General features: G+C 41.9%; 3 protein-coding genes across 9 annotated transcripts; 2 read left to right on the top strand and 1 right to left on the bottom strand.

Moving 5' to 3' along the window:
• Positions 1-5,474: 5,474 nt before the first annotated feature.
• On the top strand, positions 5,475-11,017 carry LOC116249688 (probable WRKY transcription factor 2). Its single transcript, XM_031622888.2, has 5 exons — positions 5,475-6,513; positions 7,308-7,475; positions 8,407-9,287; positions 9,367-9,525; positions 10,080-11,017. The coding sequence occupies exons 1-5, from the start codon at positions 5,983-5,985 to the stop codon at positions 10,789-10,791; spliced, it is 2,451 nt and encodes an 816-aa protein (XP_031478748.1). The 5' UTR covers positions 5,475-5,982; the 3' UTR covers positions 10,792-11,017.
• Positions 11,018-12,311: 1,294 nt separating this feature from the next.
• LOC116249737 (protein WHAT'S THIS FACTOR 1, chloroplastic) lies at positions 12,312-14,191 on the top strand. Its single transcript, XM_031622969.2, has one exon. The coding sequence runs from the start codon at positions 12,407-12,409 to the stop codon at positions 13,838-13,840; it is 1,434 nt and encodes a 477-aa protein (XP_031478829.1). The 5' UTR covers positions 12,312-12,406; the 3' UTR covers positions 13,841-14,191.
• Positions 14,192-14,865: 674 nt separating this feature from the next.
• Positions 14,866-19,625, bottom strand: LOC116251406 (uncharacterized). 7 transcript variants are annotated; one of them, XM_050077141.1, is made up of 6 exons: positions 19,458-19,621; positions 19,271-19,370; positions 18,830-19,176; positions 17,870-18,426; positions 17,285-17,778; positions 14,866-16,445 (listed from the first exon to the last, which is right to left on the bottom strand). In XM_050077141.1, exons 3-6 carry the CDS (start codon positions 19,084-19,086, stop codon positions 15,435-15,437), a joined length of 2,319 nt encoding a protein of 772 aa, XP_049933098.1. In that variant the 5' UTR covers positions 19,087-19,176; positions 19,271-19,370; positions 19,458-19,621; the 3' UTR covers positions 14,866-15,434. The 7 variants fall into 7 exon arrangements, with proteins under 7 accessions (XP_049933098.1, XP_031481520.1, XP_049933099.1 ...); XM_031625660.2 differs by having other exon boundaries at positions 18,830-19,150; XM_050077142.1 differs by having other exon boundaries at positions 18,830-18,952; positions 19,027-19,150; positions 19,271-19,620.
• Positions 19,626-21,934: the final 2,309 nt, after the last annotated feature.

Genomic DNA, 21,934 nt, shown 5'->3' with positions numbered 1-21,934 from the left:
GCAGTTTGTATTTTGCAATTTCCTACTAGGAGTTGCCCAGTTTTTGCAATGATTTTCTAATAGGAACCTCATTTGAGGCCACCATCGTTTTGGAACATGTGAAAACTAAAAATCTGACTGCAAGCTCAGTATTGCAATGGACATTCACAATTAAGCGATATGGACATTAATCCCAACTGAAACGGATCGTAACGAATTAATCTACATGATTGAAGAATTACCCAAGTGTGGGTTCTAGAACACAAAGGGGGAACCAACCCGAGGATATATAATCTATAATATCTTCTTGAGTTGCATGACATGAAAGCTCAGAATACAACATCAGCAGATTCGCAATCAAAATCCAAAATTTAAACAAAAATAAAGTGAGAACAGATACAAAGACAACAGTGTATCCGGATCTACATGGAAACATCAAATTATTAGGAAAACAAACGGCTTTTCAGTTCAAAAATATTGAAAGTTTAGGAAAAGGCTTGCTTACACAGGCCAAAATCGATTCCAACACAGACATTATTTCAAGACAAATCGAGTTGCGTGCACGCAACAAATATACACCCCTCATGAAAACAAAAATGGAAGGGGAATTTCAGAAATTTTTGCTCATGAGGTAGTAGAACATTGAAAAAAAAAAAACCCACCAAGCTAATGACTTCCTGTATGGCTTCTTTGGTTCTTTTATGCTGATGACATGTTAGTGATTTGTTAGGCTGAATTAAATTCAGTAAGGTGTATCAAGAATATACCTGATGAGCTAGATGTTGACTGAAGGCAACTGTTCATATGTAGTGAGTCATGTGATTGGCTACTGGATGATGTCAATGAAATTGCCAAGTAATGTGATTAGAAGATTACCAAGAGATTATGGCAATTTTGCATGGGAAGAAGATGATAATTGCAGGAAAAATCACTTAATTCACTGGCAATTGTTGTGTAGCCCTACTAATGCAAGTGGTGAGGGCCTCATCAACTTGAATGATTTCAATAGACCCCACCTTATATATTTAGCATTTCAGGTGAGACTATCAGATTCAGTTTGGGCCACTTTTACTAGAAATAAATATCTTAGTAAAAGTAGTCTGGTATCACAAGGTGAAGCCTGAATCTTCCTGGTCTTGGAAAGGAATCTTCTGGGGCTGGAAAGAAGTTAGTCATCTTGTCACTGGAGATTGGGTAACAGTGAAAAAGTAAGATTTTGCACTGAAATTTGGGGTTGGGACATTGTTTCTTATCTTCTTCCTGCAGAAGATTATGATAGATGCAGAGGTATTGTTTGGGCTATCAGTGAAACAAATGGTGATCAAGTTTCATCAATCTGCTGAATCAGTTTCATCCTCTCCAAGGATCAGACATGTCCTGGTTTCAGTACGGAGCATAATGCTGGTCAGGATCCTCTGTGGTGGGGAAACATCAGTTTTTCAGGAATGAAAAGGCCTGACATTTGTCGTCGTTTGCGTGGATGCAGTGTGGTTAATCAAGATTATAGAAACATCTGGTTGAATGACAGCAACCCGCGAGCCAAATAGAGATTGTAGCAGTGGGAGGAAGCCACTCACCCTTGACAGACTCCATAAAATATGGTCTCACTTGCTAGTAGGTGCACAGTCTGTAAGCAAGAAGCTGAGTCCAGTACAGATATTTCCTTACAGTGCAGAACTGCAAAGACTGCCTTGAATTCTTTAACTGCAAGGTTTGATTGTGAAATTATGATGGGAAATTCAGTTGCAGACATGTGGAATTGGTGGTGGAAGAGGGAGATAAAAACTAATGGTTGAGAAGAAGCTGCTGGAAAATGTCTTGTCCTATGGCTATTTGGGTTTTATGGAAGAATAGTAATGACTAATGAGGAACATCATAATGGTAAAGGGATGGGTGCAGCAGGTATTTGTAGCAGATTATGGGATGACATGAAAAATTTGATCTGTAATTCTGCATGGGGAAGGAATGTAAGAGAAGAGATTTCTATGTGGATGATTGCTGGGGTTAGACCTCATCCCAGGCCATCCTTCCATGAGTTTTTTGGTGGTTGTGGAGACAATGAATGTGGTGACTGCAGGAAGGCAGAAGCTATCAGTTAGTGTCTGTTCAGCAGATCATTGTTGCAGATTCTCTGGCGTTTATTACCTGAGCCTGGTTGAAGGAATAGATGCGAAGGAATTCCTCTCTAAGCGGAGGAATCGACCAAGAAAGTCCCTGCATGATGGTTTTGGCATTACAGTCACCACCATCGAAGTTTTCAGATTTTTAAACATTTAAGGCGCAATCCTGATGTAAATAATGTCAAATTGTTACAATTTTCTATTCCTTGAGATTCTGTTCCTGAGTTCTAATCTATAGTCTAGATCTCAGTGTTTCTCCTCGTCGCCTGTTTGTTTGATTGATTTGTGTGTATTCTTTATTTTTGATTAAGAAGGAAGGGATGAGGATCAATTTTAGATAAGAAGTCAGGCTCGGGCCAGCTGCAGCCCATGACCGCTGCCCAGATGTGACCCAACTGCCCACAACTTAGTCTCTTGGCTTAGCTCGATTAGAATAAAACATATGTTTTTTAATATAATTTAATATAAATATTAATTTATTACAACAATATATATATATAATTATTTATTTAAATAAAAAAAATAAAGTCTGACTAATTTGGTCGACTCAAGTCAGACCTCTGGCTCGGCCCAATAACCAACCTGACACGGCATCAACACGTGTCGCAGGTGGTTACCAAGTAGGAATCGAAATAGAGATGTGCCTCTTTACACACCGTTAACTCGATCGCTATGCCTCTAAAAACAAGTATCTAAGGCTTTTCCTAACTTGAAATTTTAACGGGGTTTAACTTTAAAAGCATCTTAAAACAATCATAATATTTAAACGTAACAGGTATATTTTACTCTAAAAATGCTGATCATAAGGTTTTGATTGGCCAACGGGGCATCGATATTCCGTTCATTTCCGACCCACCATGAACGGAGAAAAAATTCTAATTTCAAAAATAAAAAAATGCAAATGCAGAAATATCTCAAACAGCCGTTAAGTCATGACCACATTTAATAATTTAATTGCCCGTCCGTATCACCTTGCATGACCTCATTTACTAAATAAAATAAAATAAAATAAAATGATTATGGATGGCATCATGCACGTGCCCAACAGAATAATACTCTCATAAATGCTCCGTATAAATATAAACTAACCATTAGTCAACTGGGATTAAATTGGTGTAGGGGCTCACTTTGATTCATGGGTTTATGTACCGTTGTCAATTTACTATATTTGACCGCAGCCCACATGAGCATAAAATATTTGCAAATGACCGCGTAAAGAATTGAAGTTTTCCATACAATGCAAGCTTCTATAAAAAGAAAGAGAAAAGCTGGTGCAGTTATTAGCGACCGTTTCGTGTAGGAGCTCCCGTTTTAATCTTTAATGCGTCCCTCACATGCCGTTGCAAAACTTTAAATAAGAACAAAAAGGAGAGAAGCTAGCCCAGAAATATGCCGTTGTGCATAATATAAAACTAATTTTTTTTTAACAAAATATAGAGATTAAAATTTACTTTATCGGTTTAATGTCAGGGCACATGCAGGATTTTTTCTTAAATATTTCTTTTTTTGAAAAAAAAATTGGTGGTTCACTTACTCTACTGCTTGGATTAATTTAGCAAAATATGAATCAAATCATGTATCCCGGTTTCGATTTTCATGGATGTTACTTTTCTAAACCATAAAAAAGAACGGGTACTGTGTTGAATTAAATCTTCATCCAAGTCTCAATGCAACTCAAGACCCTGGATGCAAAGAGGAAGTGGAAGGTCTTCGGGTTTTCGATTTCTTTTGTGTAGTGGATTGTTAACCCTGCTCCCCTGTTAATCGGCTCGTTCTTACATTCCTTTCTCTAAATACAAGGGGTTCATTAACATGCATGAACTCGGGTCGAAGTTTTCGATTCATCATATAGCCAAATGCTAGTTTTGCTTTCTTCCACTTGAATGCGGATACAGGTTTCTGGTAGCCTCAACGAAACTTACGCCCCCCCTCTGATGGCATTCGACATGAAATTTGCTCTGTGCTTTACTAATTTTTATTCGGTGGTTGATTGTCAATGAGCAAGAGGGTAATCCCACCGCTCGATTCAAAGCCAAGGTCCTTTCCCTTCCCCTTATCACTAAGGTCCTCGACTACGTTGGTGTCTTTAACTAGTGCATCTTTTCTTCTCCACTCATAATACAAGAGAAGAACATCCATGCCTCTCGAACAAGAAAACAACTGTCTACTGCCACCGACCTAGCTGGCTGTGCTACACACATCTGGGCTTAGCGGTGGTTGCTGAGCGGAACCACCAAATATTATATTATAGTGACACCTCATTTAGACATGAATCTTTATTTGAACCGTGCATATAATGCATCATTCAACTCAGGTATTACACTTGCCACGTTTGAAGTCCAGAGAGACCAGTTTGAAGTCCAGAGAAGTAACACAGAGGAGTGTGAAGGCAGTTATGTGATCCCAACCTTAAACCATTGAGTGTTTTGATGCATTGTTCCAATAATAAAATTTAATAAAAAAAATTAAGCTCTTACATGATACACAACAAAGTTCAATATCTGAACTTCTATGCTTGGAAAAAAAATGTCATGTACGTTCTAAGTTGTCCTGCACCAAATAAAATCTAATTTATTTGCTAGAATGAGCACTTTCAACTTACAATGGTGAGTGAACTCGATGAAAGCACACTAAATTTTATGCTTAGATGTTAGTGTTTGCATCCTTTTTTACTATTATCCCTAAACTACATGCATATCTAAGGCGCACATGAGCCGAGTCGATTTCCTTTCGACTCTACTCAAAAAACTTAAACTCGAATTTGAGTCAACATCGAGCATGAGTTCAACTTGTTTAACTTGTTTATGTTAAGCATGTCTTATTTTCTTTAACTTAACTCGTTGAGTGACTATTCATTTAACTATTTTTTCATTATAATTGAGCATTCATTATGTAGTCGAGCTTAAACTCGACTCATTTAAACTGGACTCATTTAACATTTTGAGCATACATTTGAACTTGATGTCAAATGAGTTTGAGTCGAGTTGGAACTAATTCTGGTGATTGCGCAGCTCTAAAGATGGTGGTGAAAGTATGTCCCCGGCTTTCAAACACGTCATTTATAGAGAGGGTGTTTGTTTGGGATTCGCTGGGCTGCCTATGACTGCAATAACCGCCGATCCACCCCTCCCTCGGCGCCCGCTCTTTTCTAACCGACTTAACACACCTTCTTTTTTAGAGGAGCTCTTTTCTCCATCTCTGGAACTGAACCGTTTCTTTCTTTTTCGCTTTTGTTCATGTTTTTTTTTTCTTTTCTTTCTCCCTCTGGCTGTTTTTCCTCAGTTAGATTTTTCTTTTTTTCTTTTTTTTGTCTCTCTCTCTCTCTCTCTCTCTCTATAAACAGAGCCGTTCCCTTTAATTTTTTTGCCTTTTGCTTTCTTTTGTTTCCCTTGCCTACTCTCCTCGGTTTCTACTCATCCCGATGGCTGATTTCTTCCTTTAATTATTAGACGTTGTTTTTGTTTTGGCTGTGCATTGTTCGGAGATCGCTCTGCCTCTCCATTTTTTGAGAAAGACCGGTCAAACGAACCTATCCGTCAAACTTCCCACTCTGACACCATGCCAAAAAGAAGATAAAAGAAAGCTCCCCTTCTCTCTCACAGCCATGGTTGAACAACAAACTTGACGCGAACCCATTCGTTCAGGGCTGCAGAGTTCAAAAACTGACTGATTGTGTTTCTCTATACCTCTCCGAACCTTCTTCTTCTTCTTCGTCTTCTTCTCTCTCTCTCTTTCACACACACACAGTGCATGATGGATAAGAAAGACATAATGTAGAGTTAATGCACAGAAATGAAATTTGAACGTTGGGAAGTAAAGGTGTGCATGGGAGGTGGTGACAACGAAATGGGAGACAGTGGGGGGGTGAATTGATGATTTGGGTATGCCGGAAACGTCTTCAGAAATCATGGCCGAAGGAGGAGGAAGCGACGGCCTCGGAGGACTCGGGGACTGGGGACGATCATCGCCAATGCCACCTCCCATCGTCTTCTCCCCCTCTTCAACGAGCCCCTGCAATTTCTTTTCGCCATCCGCGTCCGGCGAGATCGAGCCGCTGTCCTTGTCACACCCGTTGAGCTCTGTCGCGGACGGGCAGGCCGCAGGAGAGCCGGCGGTTGGCGGAGAGGAGAGTGGTTGCCGTCAAGAGAAAGGTGGCCTAAGTGGTATTGATGAAATGGTCGTTGGCGGTGGATTTTCTGAGTGGAAGGCGCCTGTAGCGGGGAGGAGCGCTGGGAGCATAGCGGAGAGGAGAGCCGCGAGGAGCGGATTCAACGCGGCCCGGCTGAACACGGCGAGGTTCCGGACGGCAAGCCCCCTGTCGTCGCCAGCTATTCGTTCGCCTTACCTCACGATCCCGCCGGGACTTAGCCCGACCACATTGCTCGACTCCCCTGTTATGCTTCCCAATTCTCACGTAGTTTCCTCCTCCGAACTCTCTCATCTTCCTTCATGCCCGTTGGCTTCATACGTTTGTTGCAGTTTCGTTCATAACAGCGTCCGATGTTACCTGTAGATGCTATCTGTTTATCGAATCTTCTTGCACTCTCCCTCCCTCTCTCTCCCCCATTCTCCACCCACCCCCTCTCCCTCTCTCTCCCCCTCCCCCCATTTCTTTTCCCATTTCAGGGTGGTGTTTTTTCGCTCCTCTCTAATAACCGATTGCCTGTGACAAGTTTGTAATTCCTTCTAATTTGGTAGCTAAGTGTAGGTGAGTTTTTTGGGTTTAAATTCGTATGTGGCACTTGATCATATGATTTGGTGATGTGAGAGCTGGTCGGGTCTTTACTACCGTAGGCTTTGGACTCGTTAAGATAGTTGAGAACATCGCAGTTTAGGTTGGTCTAATCGAGTTCCTCTTTTCTTTTACTGTCAAAAATGGCAAACAGCTCAAACCCATAATAAAATAACTCCAGTATCTGCCTGTGTATTTCGGCGTAAGTGTTTCTGATTCTTAGCTAACTTTCTAATCTTAAGAAGATAAAAGATGGACTTCAGCAAACATTGTATTCCATCAGCAAACATTGTATTTTGCATGGCCTGCAGCGTGTTTTAAATGTGTCTTTTGATGCTTGCAATAACTGATAGAGGATATTCCGAACATACAATGTTGACACCAACTGAATCATGCATTATGTTTTTCCTGAACTGATTTTGTTTGTCTTCATTGTACATGTGGTTTATAATGGGACTCTTGGTTCCGTGTTTCAGGCACAACTGTCACCAACAACTGGAACGTTTCCCGGTGCATCAATCGATCAGAGTCCCATTTCAGTTCTGGCTTCTGATGCAAGTAAAGATGAACAACTTGATGATATTGAGCTATCATCATTTGCTTTCAAGCTGAGTAATTCATGCCCCAGTAGCTTTGGGAATCAGGTACATTGGGTTTTAGTCATTTTGATGTGCAGAAGGAATAAAATCTCCGTTTCATAATTATCATGATTCTTTTTTGTGCTACAGGAATATTTTGTTCCCTTACCAGATATGCTGTATTTTGAAGTTCTTTGCAGCTTTCACATTTTGATTTTTAGGGGCTACGTTTTGCTGCCCTTTATAAATGCTTCTGTCTCTAGGAATTAATGGACTATCTAGTTCACGAGATCTATTTTTTAATTCCTAACAAAATTCAAATTACCAGTTCCATTACATGCTATGAAAGGTGTGCCTGTTGGATGGTGTGCAGACGATGGTTCAAGCTTTAAGTTGCCTTATGTACTAGAAATGAATACATCTGCAGATCACTTGATCATTGCTTTAGCCTCTTGGACTTTTTAAACTAATTTTACAGTTCAACTGACTGAAATATTTGAGTTTTGTAGCCTACCACATTGTGACCTACTATGACTAGGTTGATGCTACTTTTTTCCCTTGTTATGGCAGGCACATAACTAGTGTGTGATTGCTTTCATATTTCTTTCACCACAGATTTCAGTACCTCAAAGTTCTGGATGAGGGCCTTTCTGTTATTTGCTAGGCGATATGTTCGTCTGCACCAATATAAATGTAATTACTCATGCAAGTGCCTTTTTTCGGTTTATGGATTTTATCGCCTAAGACTATACAAGCTAGTTTTATAGGATCCTTGTGCAGAATTCTGTTGTTATTAGCAACATCTTAAAGAACGTTTACTGTTTTAAATTTTCATGCTTTATTGTTCCATATTGCTTTCAGTAAGCTGAAGACTACTCCTGCTAAGTCTGTCCCATGTAAATGAACTATTATCTTGGTCTTTCTTTTGGCTTTTGCTTTTGTAAATTGACTAGTTTGCTCTGTTTCCTTTTCTCATGCAATTTTTACTGGAATTCAGCAAAATATGGAGATCATTTTAGATGTCCAGTCTGAAGCTCAGGTGCAGATGCAACCTCAACTTGAAGTTGACAGTCAAGCTGCATGTGCAGAGAAGGAACGCACCAATGATTCTCTAGCAAGCATGGAAACTTCTTCCACTGGTATTGAGAAAAATAGTTCCATTTCTTTCCAAAGTCTGCCTGTAAAAAGTGGACATGAAGAAGCTTCTCAACACGAAGAGCAGGTCCATCTGGAGGATTCAGGTCCCCAATCACTTCCAGATGCGGATCTAAAAGGATCATTTCCCCCCGCAGGGTTGGGAAGGCTGTCAGAAGATGGATACAATTGGCGTAAATATGGGCAAAAGCAGGTAAAAGGGAGTGAGTATCCTCGCAGCTATTACAAGTGTACCCATCCAAATTGTCAAGTAAAGAAGAAGGTTGAGCGCTCTCATGACGGTCAAATTACAGAAATTATTTACAAGGGCACTCACAACCATCCAAAGCCTCAGCCTAGTCGTCGTTCTGCAATTGGATCTGCCTTTGCACTTAATGATATGACAGAGAGGCCAGAAAGTGCTGTCCCACTTGTCAAAGTTGAAGGGTGCTCAATGTGGAGAGGTCTTCAGCAGCAAGGAACTCTTAAGGATGTATTTGATGGAGACTGGAGGTGTGATGGTATTGAAAGAACCTCTTCTACATCTGGGGTTACTGATATTTCAGATCCATCTTCAACTGCCCAAGGTAAACAGTTGAATCAACTTGAGTTGTCTGACGCTCCAGAGCTTTCATCTACACTGGCTAGTGATAATGAAGATGAGGATGAAGAAGATAGGGCTACACAAGGGAGCATATCACTTGGAGATGATGACGATAATGAAGAATCCGAGTCAAAACGGAGGTATTTTCTTTTTATGAATTGTATCTAATTGCTGTTTCCATGTTATTGTACTACAACGTTTGATGTTCATGATCCTCAGGAAGAAGGAGGGTCCAATTATTGAAGCAAACTTGACATCTAGAGCAGTTCGCGAGCCGAGAGTGGTTGTTCAAACAACCAGTGATATTGACATTCTAGATGATGGATATCGTTGGAGGAAGTATGGCCAGAAAGTGGTCAAGGGAAACCCTAATCCACGGTATTAACCTTTTATGTGAGATTTCCCTGTTTTGTTTCTCCATGTCACCATTTTTGCAGAATTTGAGTTTGTTAGTTTTTGCTGTCAAAAGCAAATACATTGCTATAAAATCTGGTTTTCTACCTCACGGTATCCTGCTTTTATTATATTTATTTTGGTTAGTTGCTTCTTATGTCAGAGAACCAATGTATCATATTACAACTTGACATATAGCAACCCGTAGTTGGAAGAGTGAAAATTGAAACTGGAGCTGATTCAACACAACATGAAACATCATGGAGGAGCTTTAGAGAAAAAAAGAACCCAAAATTTAGGTATAAAAATAACATGTGTATTGACATGTTATTGTGATCTCTAGGATTGTACATTGGGGGGTTCATACTGTCATGAGTGGATAAACTTGGAAAAATAAGCTTTCTGACTTGACACTAAGCTGCATCTTTGAGAAGTGATCCAGGTTGATTGATCAATTGTTTAGATAGGAAAAGGTGGGAAGCAGGATACATGGATTAAAGAAAACTGTTTTAACTCTGTCCATATTGATGTCAATGCAGGAGCTACTACAAGTGCACAAATCCTGGATGCTCTGTTCGGAAGCATGTAGAGAGGGCATCACATGACATCAAATCTGTAATTACCACATATGAAGGCAAACACAACCACGAGGTTCCTGCTGCTCGAAGCAGCAGCAGTGGAAGCTCTGGATCTGCAAGTATGGGTGCTTCTGGTGTTGCTGCTCACCAGTCACTGGCATTACCTATGGTTTCTGGTCTCACCAAGCCTGAACCAAGAATGGATGGCTTTGCCCCTCAATTTGAGCCCAATGAGTACCTGAAAGCAGCAAGCTACCTCAGGAACCTTACTGGGGATATTAAGCTGGGAGTTTCGCCCAGCTTTGACATGAAGCTGCCTTCCCTTCAATCCATGCCTTGCACTTCATTTGGATTGAATGCTGGTAACATTCAGTTGCACCCACTTGTTCCCTTGGCTCAGGCGGCATCAAACTTCCCAGGGCCACTTCAAATGGGGATGCAGAGGTCTGCTAGCTTATCACTACCTAATGCCTTGGGTTTCAACCCTGCTAAGGTCATGGGTCCAATCCAGCCATACCTTGGGCAGCAGCAGAGTAGAGAGGGTGATCTGAGGCTCCTTAGGCCAAAGGAAGAGCAGAAGGACGAAACGTTTTATGACAATAGATTTGACACGAGTCATCCACCGAATCCACCATCGGTATATAATCAGATAATGGGAAGGTTTCCGTTGTAGATACTACTACTCTACTGGAGAGATCATCGTCTCCAGCATGTCATCTCTATCATCATACACAGTTTCAGCTTATTTTGACAGAGCTGCTTCACATACATATTTTCAATTACTGTTTGCATTTTGCGTCAGTTTTTACAGGAAAGCTTTCATCAATCCCTATGTAATGTGAGTCAAACAGTTTAATTTGTTACATTTTACTTTATTTATTATACCGTTATGGTTTTTTCTCAGACCTGGACTTGTGAAGTCTTATGTTTGATTGCCTTCTAGTATAACTAATTGTTTACTTGTGCCAACGTTACATTTACATGATCACGCTTTTCCACGGCATTATCCTCACAAGGAATCACGGTCCTTGTCTGTGTTTTCTTCTGAAGCAACAGCTCTTTTAAATGGTTTGGTCCTTTAAATTTTCTTGTGGATTTTTTACACCAAGTTGGCCCTTTGGGGCAATGTGAATAATGCTGCTAACCAGAGCTGCTGATCTCAGTGGCAGAAAAGATGAGACTTGGAAGATTTCTTGAACAATTATGCTGATTTTTTTGACTAACCATTCATAAGGGCTAGTTCTGGATCTTATAAAGATGACTGGAGATGTTAGAGACCAAGAGGCAAACAATTGCAAAAACTGCTTTCTCTGCGTGTGTGTGTGCACCCCTGTTTATAAAAAAGCAATAGCAGACTGTAGGGTTCCTTTGCTCACATCTGTTGAGTCATTCAACAACCCAAGCCGACCAAGTTGTGTCAGGTGAAGAGAACAGTTCGTGTTAGCTAAACCAAGACCCCTAAAGAAGGTGTAATATAGCAAGAGAACTAACGTATATGGCCAGCTTCTTCTCTTGAACCTTGAACTCAGAACAAACCTGATTTTTTTTTTTTTGTCTGCCTTTCTATATTTTGGAATCAAATGGAAAGCACAATCAGTTTGTTCACAAAGAAAAATAACCTTGCTAACAAACAGACCCTCATTTATCTAAGGAGTTACAAATACGGTCTTCAAGTCCAGGAAATTAAAGAGTTGTTATTTTTTACGTCCCTGTTGCATTACATATTTGGTGCCTAACCCTTAGATTGCTTGTTATTTTTAAGAAAAAAAGAAAAAAAGAGGTCGGTCTTCCTCTCCTCTCATCTGATTTTAAACTTATAGTTTTTTATATGGAATATAGATCTTAAATCTATGTTATTGAATAATTGAAGTTCTTTTTAAAGCACATCATTTAAATCTGAGGCTGTCAAAAACAACTTTTGTAAAAAAAAAAAAAAAAAAAAAAGGTTTCTTAAAAATGCAAGGTTAAAATTTTTTATCTTCTTTAAAAAACAATAATCTCTTGAAAGCGTACCAGAGAAATTTCACTATTTCATAATTTCATTTCACCTCACTCTGATTTTAACCCCCATTCAAATGAAAGAGTTGTCGACAAGACTCTTCCTTCAACTAAGTTCCCAACCCTTCCCTAATAAGTCGTAAGTTCACCAAGCCCTTCAAAAGTCGGCGTTGAAGTTTTCAACACTCAAAAGGATACTGTCTCATATTACAGTATGACTCGCTTCCCTGTGCTAAACCAGATTAGATATTCCATTCCCTTTGCAGAGAGAGAGAGAGAGAGAAAAGGAGATGGTGGCACTCCAGAATCCATCGCTCCTCTTCCATCAAAAGCTCACCTCTCCTGCGTCCCTCTCCTCCTCCTTCGTTCCGCCCCAGCTTTCTTCTTCTTCTTCTTCGTCGTCTTGTTCTTCTTGCCAGCGCCAACTCAGTGTCAGAAGGAGACTAAAGTTCACCGTCACGGCCGCCGTGAAGATAATCAGGAACCGCCCTCTAGACAAGGTGGTGGAGAAGCATAACCGTCTCCGCTTTGTCACCAAGCTCAAGACTCTTCTCCTCTCCAAGCCTCACCACCACCTCCCCATCTCCATCCTTTCCAAGTGCCGCTCGTACCTGTGTTTCCCTCCCTCTCGTCCCCTCCCTTCCATGATTGCCCGCTACCCATCCATCTTTGAGCTCTATCGCCATCCTACCAACGACCTCCCTTCCGTCCGTCTCACCCCCGCCGCCCTCGCCCTCGCTGCTGAGGAGTCCGCTCTCCGCTCCCACATCAGCGACCGGCTCGCCATCAAGCTCCAGAAGCTCCTCATGCTGTCCAAGCACCGCCGCCTCCTCCTCGACAAGCTCGTCCACCTGGCCCCCGACCTCGGCCTCCCCCCGAATTTCCGTTCCCGCCTCTGCAACGAACATCCCTCCCGCTTCCGCATTGTCGACACCAGCTACGGCCGCGCTCTCGAGCTCGTCGCATGGGACCCGGACCTGGCGGTCCCCTTCCCGCCTCCGGCGCCAAAGGATACGAAGCTCATCTTCAACCGGCCACCGAGATTCAAACGGCTTCGATTGCCCAAGGGAGTGAATTTGAAGCGGAAGCACCGGGATTACCTGCTGAAGTTGGAGGAGCTTCCGGCAGTTTCGCCGTATTCGGACGCCGGTGAATTCAACAAGTTGGGGATGCGAGAAGAAAAGAGGGCTTGCGCGGTGGTGAGGGAGGTGCTGGCCATGATGGTGGAGAAGCGGACGTTGGTGGATCACCTGACGCACTTTCGGCGAGATTTTGGGCTGTCGAACAAGGTGAGAGGAATGCTGGTGAGGCACCCTGAGCTGTTCTATGTCTCCCTCAAGGGGGTTAGGGACTCTGTTTTCCTTGTAGAGGGCTATGATGATGGGAACTTGGTAGAGAAGGATGAACTACTGGTTGCTAAGGAGAGGCTCGTGGAGCTGGTTAGAGAAGGGAAGAGGATGAGGAAGTTGAGAAGACAAGGTCTGGATAGTTGCGTGCATGAAGATGACGACGATGACAATAGTGATGATAGTGAAGATGAAGTTATTGTTGATGATGATGATGGTTTGGAAGAATTGGTGAGAATTGGGGTGATAGGACCAGATTGGGAAGAGGTCAGTAAAGATGATGATGAGGAAGAAGAGATGGGTGATGGGGAGGTGGGAGAGTTTTGGAGTGTGAGAGCAGTAGATAATGGGGATGGTGGTTTGATGGAATCGTGGTGACCGATCTTCATCCTCTTTCATACATGTTCTCAAGCCTTGAGAATGGGCTTGTTGAGGCAAACAAATTCAGTTGTATGGTTTTCTTCCTCTCCATTGTAAGCAAAATCTTCTGTGCATAGTTTACTTGGGCAAAATTAAGTTCTTTAACGTTGCTATATCTACAAGGGATGATTATCTATTCTATTTACACATTTCAATGCCCAACGGGCCCTTAAAGATGCAGCACCATTTCAAAAAATTATAACGACAGTCATCATATGTCTCGGCAGACCATTATGGATATTCTAACGATAACAATCTTATACATATCTATCTTGCCTGCTTGGACGAATGTGGATATTTGGGGGAGTATCAAATTTGGTTTTCTTTTGAACAAGGAGAGCATTTGATGATTACTGTTGTTATTCACAGAGACGATTACGTGAGATCGTCTTGAAGAAGAGGCTGACGGTTTCCAGTTGGTTTGTATTCAAAATAGTTGATCACAGACAGCACTGATTACATCTCCTACTGTTGCTAGAGTTTCACTTGAACCTTTCCCATAAATTCATACAAGGTCAGACCCACCCATCAGTCACTCATGTAATCCAGCAAGAAAATTTGTGATCGTTGGCGATGATATCTAAGAACGATAAATTATAGAATGCCAGCTCTGTAGAGTGCTTTATGGCTGTTCTGAGCACTCATGAACCACTTAGGCTTCTCTTTTTGGAAAAGCACTGAACCACTTAGGCTTCTCTTTTTGGAAAAGCAATGAGATGTATGTATCTGCCTGGTTCCGAGTAGTATGGCCAAAGAATACTACCGCCACTCTCTACGGGGTTCAGGTGATACTTTTTCTTGGATGCTGTCGAAGGGAAAGCCAATCCTGAAGTCCCTCAGGACAAACTACCTCCTCGACCACAAAAGGTATACCAACCTTTGGCTTGTGCAACGAGGTGGCACGAGATACCCTTTGGTGACAAGTATTCTAGTGCGTGTTTTCCTTTGGTTTGGGAAGAAAAAGAAAATAAGGACAACTTAAATGCAGATGAAGTAAAATTGGTACTGCGATGAAAGCGAATTAGCATGTCACTATTTACAACAGAAATTGACATACATTTGTACTCTTGCGTGGTCACTGCAGGCTTCTCGCATTACGAAAATCAGGATTTTGCTATCGTTTCCTGCCTACCAACTGACAAGGGAACCTTCGGGTAATCCTTACATTCAACTTAAAGGCTTGCCTTAGGCCCTTGGCACCATTTAATAATTTGTTGCGAAGATTTTCCTTCTCCAGAAACCTTTCTCATATGTTCTGTCAAGAGCTTCCCAAAACTGAATCGGAATCGCCCATAATTTTGTAGCCCCATTGCAATAGCTTCTCGTTAAGCTGTCAAGATGACCAGGGAAGTCGACGGCCGAGGCTTTGCTTGTTCACACTTTGATTGACCACTGATTTGGTGACAACCAGAAGACTTGAACATGTGATAAACGACATGCAGAAAAATAAAGTTAAAACTTGCAAGATATAGAACCATTACTGGACAGGATCCTACCACTTTTCGAACCCATCTCACCACTTCAATATGCGATGCATATTTCCATTTCTGGCTCATAAATTGATGTGGTGCGATGGAATTTTCAACAAATAGTCCTCATCAGAACAGCATGTGCAGCATTTACCATCCATTTCTAGCCACTTCAAGGACAACGATCGTGCAGGCTGATTATCTGATCTTACAGAACCGTTTAAGGAGTTGCTTGAGCTAGTTGTGACAACTGAAGAAACTGAATCTTTAGGCTTCAGCTCACATTGATCTTCTTGTACTATGCCTTGGCAATCTTTTGCCTTGTCTTCCACTACCAACTGGCTGCCTGTCATTCTGTTCGTAGAGATTTCATCAAAAAATGCTCCTTCTAGCCCATAAGATTTGCCCCCTCCACCATGAATCTCATGTGTACAGTGATAGTCTGATGCATGATGCATTTCAGAGCGCAAATAAGGCTGAAAAGGGTCATAAAATGTATTATTTGGTGAACAAGTCATAGCCAGCACATCTATGCTTGGTTCAATCGATAAGTTGCCCCCGTTTTCAAATATAGAAATGGATGGAAACAGATTTTTCTTTTCTTTCAAATTTACAGAATCAATGCCTTCTTGGGTATAGGAGTTTGAAGAGTGTACGCTGGCACGAGGAGAACAGTGACAGAGGTCAGTTACCTCACTTTGAAACAGTTCTGATTCTGATCTATCCTGAGTCTGCTTGACTACCGCTACGCAGGATGTTATAGAATCCACCTTCCTCATCCTTTTTACAGTGCGAGGCTTTCTTTTGTATTGTGCAACACTTCTTGCAAAATTCTCCAGAGGAGAACCTGTATTGGTTGTATTTGTGAGCGGCCTTGCTTTAACAGTACGCACTATTGGAGACTTCTGTCTACTTTCAACACAACTAGAAGGCATATGCTGATCAGTGGCGCATCCTTTCTGTAACCAACGTTTATTTGGTCTTAGCATTTCTGATGCACAGACTCCACGATCTTGACTTTGTCCTCCAGTTAACTCTTCGACCTTCAGTCTCACAAGTTCATTTTGATGTCCACATGCTGAAGCACCAATAATCTGATGATGGCAAATGCATAAAAATGGTCAATGACTTGACAACAGCATGGCGAACAAACAAACTCTCTAGCTGGTGAGAAAAGTTAATTCAAATAATAACATAAACAGAAAACATTTTAATCTTAGGCAGTTACAATAGCCTTTTTATTTGAAGCTGTAACATATCTAATTCTTCGAAGATTCTAATTGATTCATTACATGACAACTGCCAATGCATTTTTCACAAGAGATGATCATTCAGATTCTTTACCATCAACAACTCTTCGATGCTCCTAACAATCTTTTTCTCAATAGAAACCAAGACCTATCTTTTCCACTGTTCTTCCTAAACGACGTTACTCAGATAAGCAGATGTAGTTTTCCTGAACTTTAACGTCTGATACTGCTTTTATTTTGGTTACCAAGGAGTGAGGTCTGTCATCTTACCCACGTGAACAATTAACCAGCTGATTCAGTTCAACCTATACATAGTGGAGCTCTTAAAGTTGACATATTTCCAACACTTGGCAGGAACATATTACTGGATTTGTGAAAATCCATCTAATTTCATGGAAGAAAAAGGTTAAAAAGGAGTTTTAAGTCTTCTGACCAAAAAATCTGGAAAAGATCAAAATGTATCTGGCAGGAATACCCAAGTTCATTATCTTTATTACCTCAAATTTATCAAGCTATGCAGTCAACCAGTAGCGGGAACACAAGCAGCGATAGTCTATGCTTATGAAAGACAGTAAGTTGGTATAGGAAGAAAACTAACAAGAAAAAATTTTACGAAGGGAATTCAAGTTGAAATTTGGTAGCGCACATGCAATGTTAATCCTGTGTAACAAGCAGAAACGTACCTTATCTTGTTTAGTTCGCTGGCAGCTCAACTTTACGGCGGACCTCTGACTGCAATCTCTCAACACAGACATCTGAAGGCACTGCTTTTCACTTGATGCATCACAAGTCCGGTTAGTATTATTGCTCCCTACTTGCTTCGTCTGCGAGACATCGCCTTCGGGCAAAGAATTATCTTTGCAATTTGTGGATTCAGGATTATTCAATAGCTTGGTTCCTGGCAGGTTGGAAGGTTTATTTCTTCCATCTCGCTTCACTAGGTACTTCTTGACTTTGTCGGAATCAGGAATGCTATATGGCATTACGCTTGGGTCCAAGGCCCAGTTGGTCCCGTTCTTCTTGTCCAAGTCTTCTAATGTGCAAGGCAGTGCCTTAGCGCAGATATCCACCATGCATCTCTTCTTCCTGCTCTTCAACTTACATCTCTGAGACTTGTGCCGCTTCTGTGTCAACCTTTTTGATTCTTCGGCAGCGCAACCTACGTCAGAACCCACTCCTGCATTTGAGATCATGAGAAAATCTTTACAAACAGGGATGATGAGAAATAAGCACAACACAGGAATGCTATAACTATTTTCTTGCTTCACCTGACTTGGGAACATTTTCTAAGATGAGATTTTCTGTGACAGAAATCCTAACATTGCCAACCATATCACTTGCACCAAACAACAAATCGCCCTCCTCGGCTAGCAGATGCCTTCGATCCTCTGACGCAAAATCAAGTGAAGGGAACCAAAGTTCCGCCGCTGCCGAATACCTGGATGACGCTATTGCTTCAAGTTTGTAGTCACCTGCCATTTTGTCTACCCTCAACACATGTTCCTCCATGACTTTATCATCATTAACTTCATCCCTGCAAGTGAGAGATAACAAGCCAAGCTTCCAAGATATTCCTGCAACTACCCGATCCATATCTTCCATCAACAATTCATGTTGGTCATCAACTGCATCACGTGAACAGACGCGAACATTTACTGCATCATGAGGCCCCAAGTACTTATCCTCTCTCTCTCTCACCAATGCAGGCGACTCAAAGGGTGGCAGAATGTCCTTAACCCCATGTTTCCTGCATACTTGGATATACCTCTGATGAAACGGCCAATTCTTGCTTAAGTGCTTGCCACGAGCTGAGAAAACGTATTCTCTGCAACCCAAAGAGAAATGCACCATTATCATATGCAAGAAAAATGTTTCAGTGCCTACGCTACCAGCCAATCACTGTTCATCATACATTAGCCTACTGGGTATCTGCTTCTCTAATAAAGGAGTAGAAAAGAGGGTATGGACTGAAGTCTCTGATAACATCAAAATCAAGTACATGTTCAAAGTGAAAACAGAAGACTTTCAAAGAAACCCGACTTCCCATAAACAAACTTCTCCATCTCTAACAGCTTGAAAAATCATCATAGGATCTCGTCGAGAGGGCAATGGCATTCTTGCACGTGGACCATCCTCCCGCTGAAGGACCCCCAAGCTCCTGGCACGTGTAGATGTTCCAATGGCCACATGCACAACGCACGTTAATGAGAAATGGCAAATCTGTATACCTGATTGAGAACGGCTTGCAGGAAGGAACCTCTGTATCAACATCGTCAAGCTCCCACATTACAGGATCCCTCTGAATCTGAGAAGATCTCGGCCGATCATGAGCATCCTGCGAAGACGACATCCTAGAGCAGAACACCGCATCAAAACCTTCTAGAATCCACAGAAACCACCGGGAAGATAACAAATGAAAGCTCACCGGAATATCGATGGAGCCAAGAGCTAGCAATGAAGGGAAGAATGACAGGCGCCCACACATGTGCAACAAAATGAACCCATAAAATCACGACGATTCTTCAGCCAATTTCCTCTCCCACCAACAACTGGAACACCCAAAAAAAATCCGACCCTGAAACCCTCAAAAACCCATTCTTTTTTATCAAAAAACCAACTGGGTTTTGGGTGAAAGCCAGTTAATCACAAGTAAAGGAAAGAAACCTAACGGCGATTTATCGTCTCAACGCCTTCTAAAGTGAAGAGCAGATTGAAGAACGTCAAGATGGTAGAAAGATCCGGTTTCGTTGAAGCGTGGGCTCTGGCTCTCTACAGGGATGAAATGTAAGACGAGACAGCAAATGACGCATGCAGACATATTCGAAGAATAGAGGACAACAGAGGTAGAGAGTGTACTGTGGAGAATCGACTGCCCATCAAAGGAAGGGGGACAGAGGAAACGAGAGTCCATCAATAGACTCAGGGAGGCAGGAGGCGGCCATGGGCAGACCTTCCACCAAGCTTTCGGGGTGGTAAACAAAAATGAACGGGTCATTTTTCTCCTCCTTTTTATGACGACCAGCACTCAAAGCCTCGCTACGCTACAGTGTCTATAAGGGAGAGAGAGAGAGTGTGTGTGTGTGTGTCGTTTCTGCTGCTGTCAAAAGTCCGATTCAACTCGGACGATTCAAATTCAAGCGGCTTCCATAGTCTGCCAGAGCTCAAGTTCAGTTCCTCAACAGCTTGCCCCTCAAGTCGTATAAGTATAAAGCTGACTCGCACATGAAATGACACCTATAGAAACTGAATGAGCGTGCAGTCAACGGCGTATCCTACCCGCTTGAGTCCGTGTTGAACTGTGAATTGGCGTTGGAGAAAAATATAACGTGTTTTTCTTCTGTTTCCGTTTGACTTGAATGCATTCGTCTCACATGCCTTTTTTCACCATGGGTGAGTAGGATGATAACAACCCACTACCCGAAGATCCTCTCATTCTTTCTGCCTCCAAAGTTTTGCACTGCTCTGGACACCTTAATTTAGGATGTTGTAATCCCACTTCTTAAGAGTCTAAAAAAATAGCACATACAGGAATCAAACAGGTGATTCTGGCTGCTGTACTAGTTGTTCTTAAGCTGCTTGCTGGATGTTCAAAACTTACATGGGCCCGTTCTTTGATACATTTGGTTTTTTTTTCCAATGCAAAAACCATTTAGTCAGATTTGCTAAGGAAAACCAGATCCATTCACTAATCAGATTAGGATATGGAAATCTAAATCTGAGTCCAATATTCCACTGAGATTGATAAGCGGCGTTCCAGTCAATTACATACAATTATTAGTTCTTAGATATTACTCTGGCCAGATTCAAGTTCAGTTTTGAGAAATGAGACTTAAATTCAAGTTGAAATCTAAATCTGATTACATAGGATCGGATTAAGTCCATTTCAATAAAAGAGTAGACCTCTGAACGTTTTACACTTTTACATGTCCCCCATGCCTCCCGGAGTTGAAGCTTTCTTACGTTCACTGATCAGATTCGGACATGGAAATCTACAGCTGAGTCTAATTGCATGTTTTGATAAACGTTCCAGTCAATTGCATGCTTTGAGAAACGAGGCTTACAAAACGTGATTCTGCGTGTAGTTTTCTTGATTGTAAAGAAATTTTTTGGTATATAACATCTAAACAGACCATTGTATCATTTGGCCAAACATCAATGACAGAGACTTCTCATTCTTTCCTCTGTTATACACACTCTTCTGCTCTGTTACTACCTGCACACCAGTTTTACTTCATTCAGCTCTCAAGTCTGCATGGTATCGAAGCCAAATTAATAGAGATGGCAACTGTTGATCCTCCTAATGATGGTCCAATTCCCAATGTTGGTTCCATTCCTTCATCTGGTTTTGAAAACACTGGAAAGGTTGCAGCTGAGTTCATCAATCCATTTTGCCTCCACCATGGTGATAATCCCGGAGATTTATTACTCACTCATCATCTAGGGGGCGACAATTACAGCACATGGAGCAGAGCGATGTCGATGGCACCAACGGCCAAGAACAAGTTATGTTTTGTCGATGGATTCCATTACTTCAACCTAAAAAACAGGTTCACCATGCAATCAAACCAAAAAAAGAGAACGAAATTAAGCATTGGCATCATACCGGGAGTGAATTTGAGGAGAGACTCGTGTCATTCAACGCTTGATCTTAATCTTCTGTATCATACCATGATCCATGCCAATCTAACTTGATACTTCTACGCGGATGGTTCGAGGACCCACTTTCTCTTCAGAAATGAAAAATCTGATACAATCTGAACAGTTTCTCTTATGTCTCCCTTTTGGAATCGATCGACCATGCTGAAGCCCATCGTTCGCCTCACTCCTGGACAAGTTGAAAAGATGATGAGGAAGCACCGGCGCCTGTATTTGATCGGTGGGTAGTTTACAACGTACCAGGAAAATCCTTGATGGGAGATACGTCGCTAGAGAGAGAGCAGGAAGGGGAGAGAGAGAGAGAGGTTATTTAGTCCTGTATCGAAAGTTTCTTCAAAATTCAATCTACATATAGGTTTGCGGCAAGCTTATCAAACCCGCCGACCGTGGTCACGCGCGGTTGTTACTCGAGTGAGGGCATACAAGGTGGTCGGACCGCATGCTGGTCAGTCTCGGCGAGGTTCGGGGTGCATTTGACGGACTGCCCTGCTCCAAGCCAGGAGTTGGCTCATCTCTCTCGATCGAAGGTCCGAGAGGGCTGTTGCCTTAGAGTGGAGGGCAACGCGTGAGGCTGGTTTCACAGAGCAGCGAGTACCTCTCTCTCTTGGCAGTGGAAGGATAACAGACCGTTGCCCCCTGACCTCAACAAGCTGAGCCTGACCTACTATGCGTGAACA

The sequence above is a fragment of the Nymphaea colorata genome, chromosome 3 (assembly GCF_008831285.2).
Source record: "Nymphaea colorata isolate Beijing-Zhang1983 chromosome 3, ASM883128v2, whole genome shotgun sequence".
Taxonomy (NCBI): Eukaryota; Viridiplantae; Streptophyta; class Magnoliopsida; order Nymphaeales; family Nymphaeaceae; genus Nymphaea; species Nymphaea colorata.
Note: the sequence above shows the minus strand (reverse complement) of the source record. Positions and strands in the feature narration are given on the sequence as shown.

Bases quoted from the DNA above. Each gene is read 5' to 3' on its own strand.
- LOC116249688 (XM_031622888.2), top strand. From the start codon at position 5,983: ATGCCGGAAACGTCTTCAGAAATCATGGCCGAAGGAGGAGGAAGCGAC. The intron at 9,288-9,366 runs GTATTTTCTTTT...CATGATCCTCAG, and splicing joins GAATCCGAGTCAAAACGGAG to GAAGAAGGAGGGTCCAATTA. The intron at 9,526-10,079 runs GTATTAACCTTT...ATGTCAATGCAG, and splicing joins AAGGGAAACCCTAATCCACG to GAGCTACTACAAGTGCACAA.
- LOC116251406 (XM_031625659.2), bottom strand. From the start codon at position 19,086: ATGTGTGGGCGCCTGTCATTCTTCCCTTCATTGCTAGCTCTTGGCTCC. The intron at 17,779-17,869 runs GTGAAGCAAGAA...TCTCAAATGCAG, and splicing joins AGAAAATGTTCCCAAGTCAG to GAGTGGGTTCTGACGTAGGT. The intron at 16,446-17,284 runs GTACGTTTCTGC...TGCCATCATCAG, and splicing joins AGCGAACTAAACAAGATAAG to ATTATTGGTGCTTCAGCATG.
- LOC116249737 (XM_031622969.2), top strand. From the start codon at position 12,407: ATGGTGGCACTCCAGAATCCATCGCTCCTCTTCCATCAAAAGCTCACC.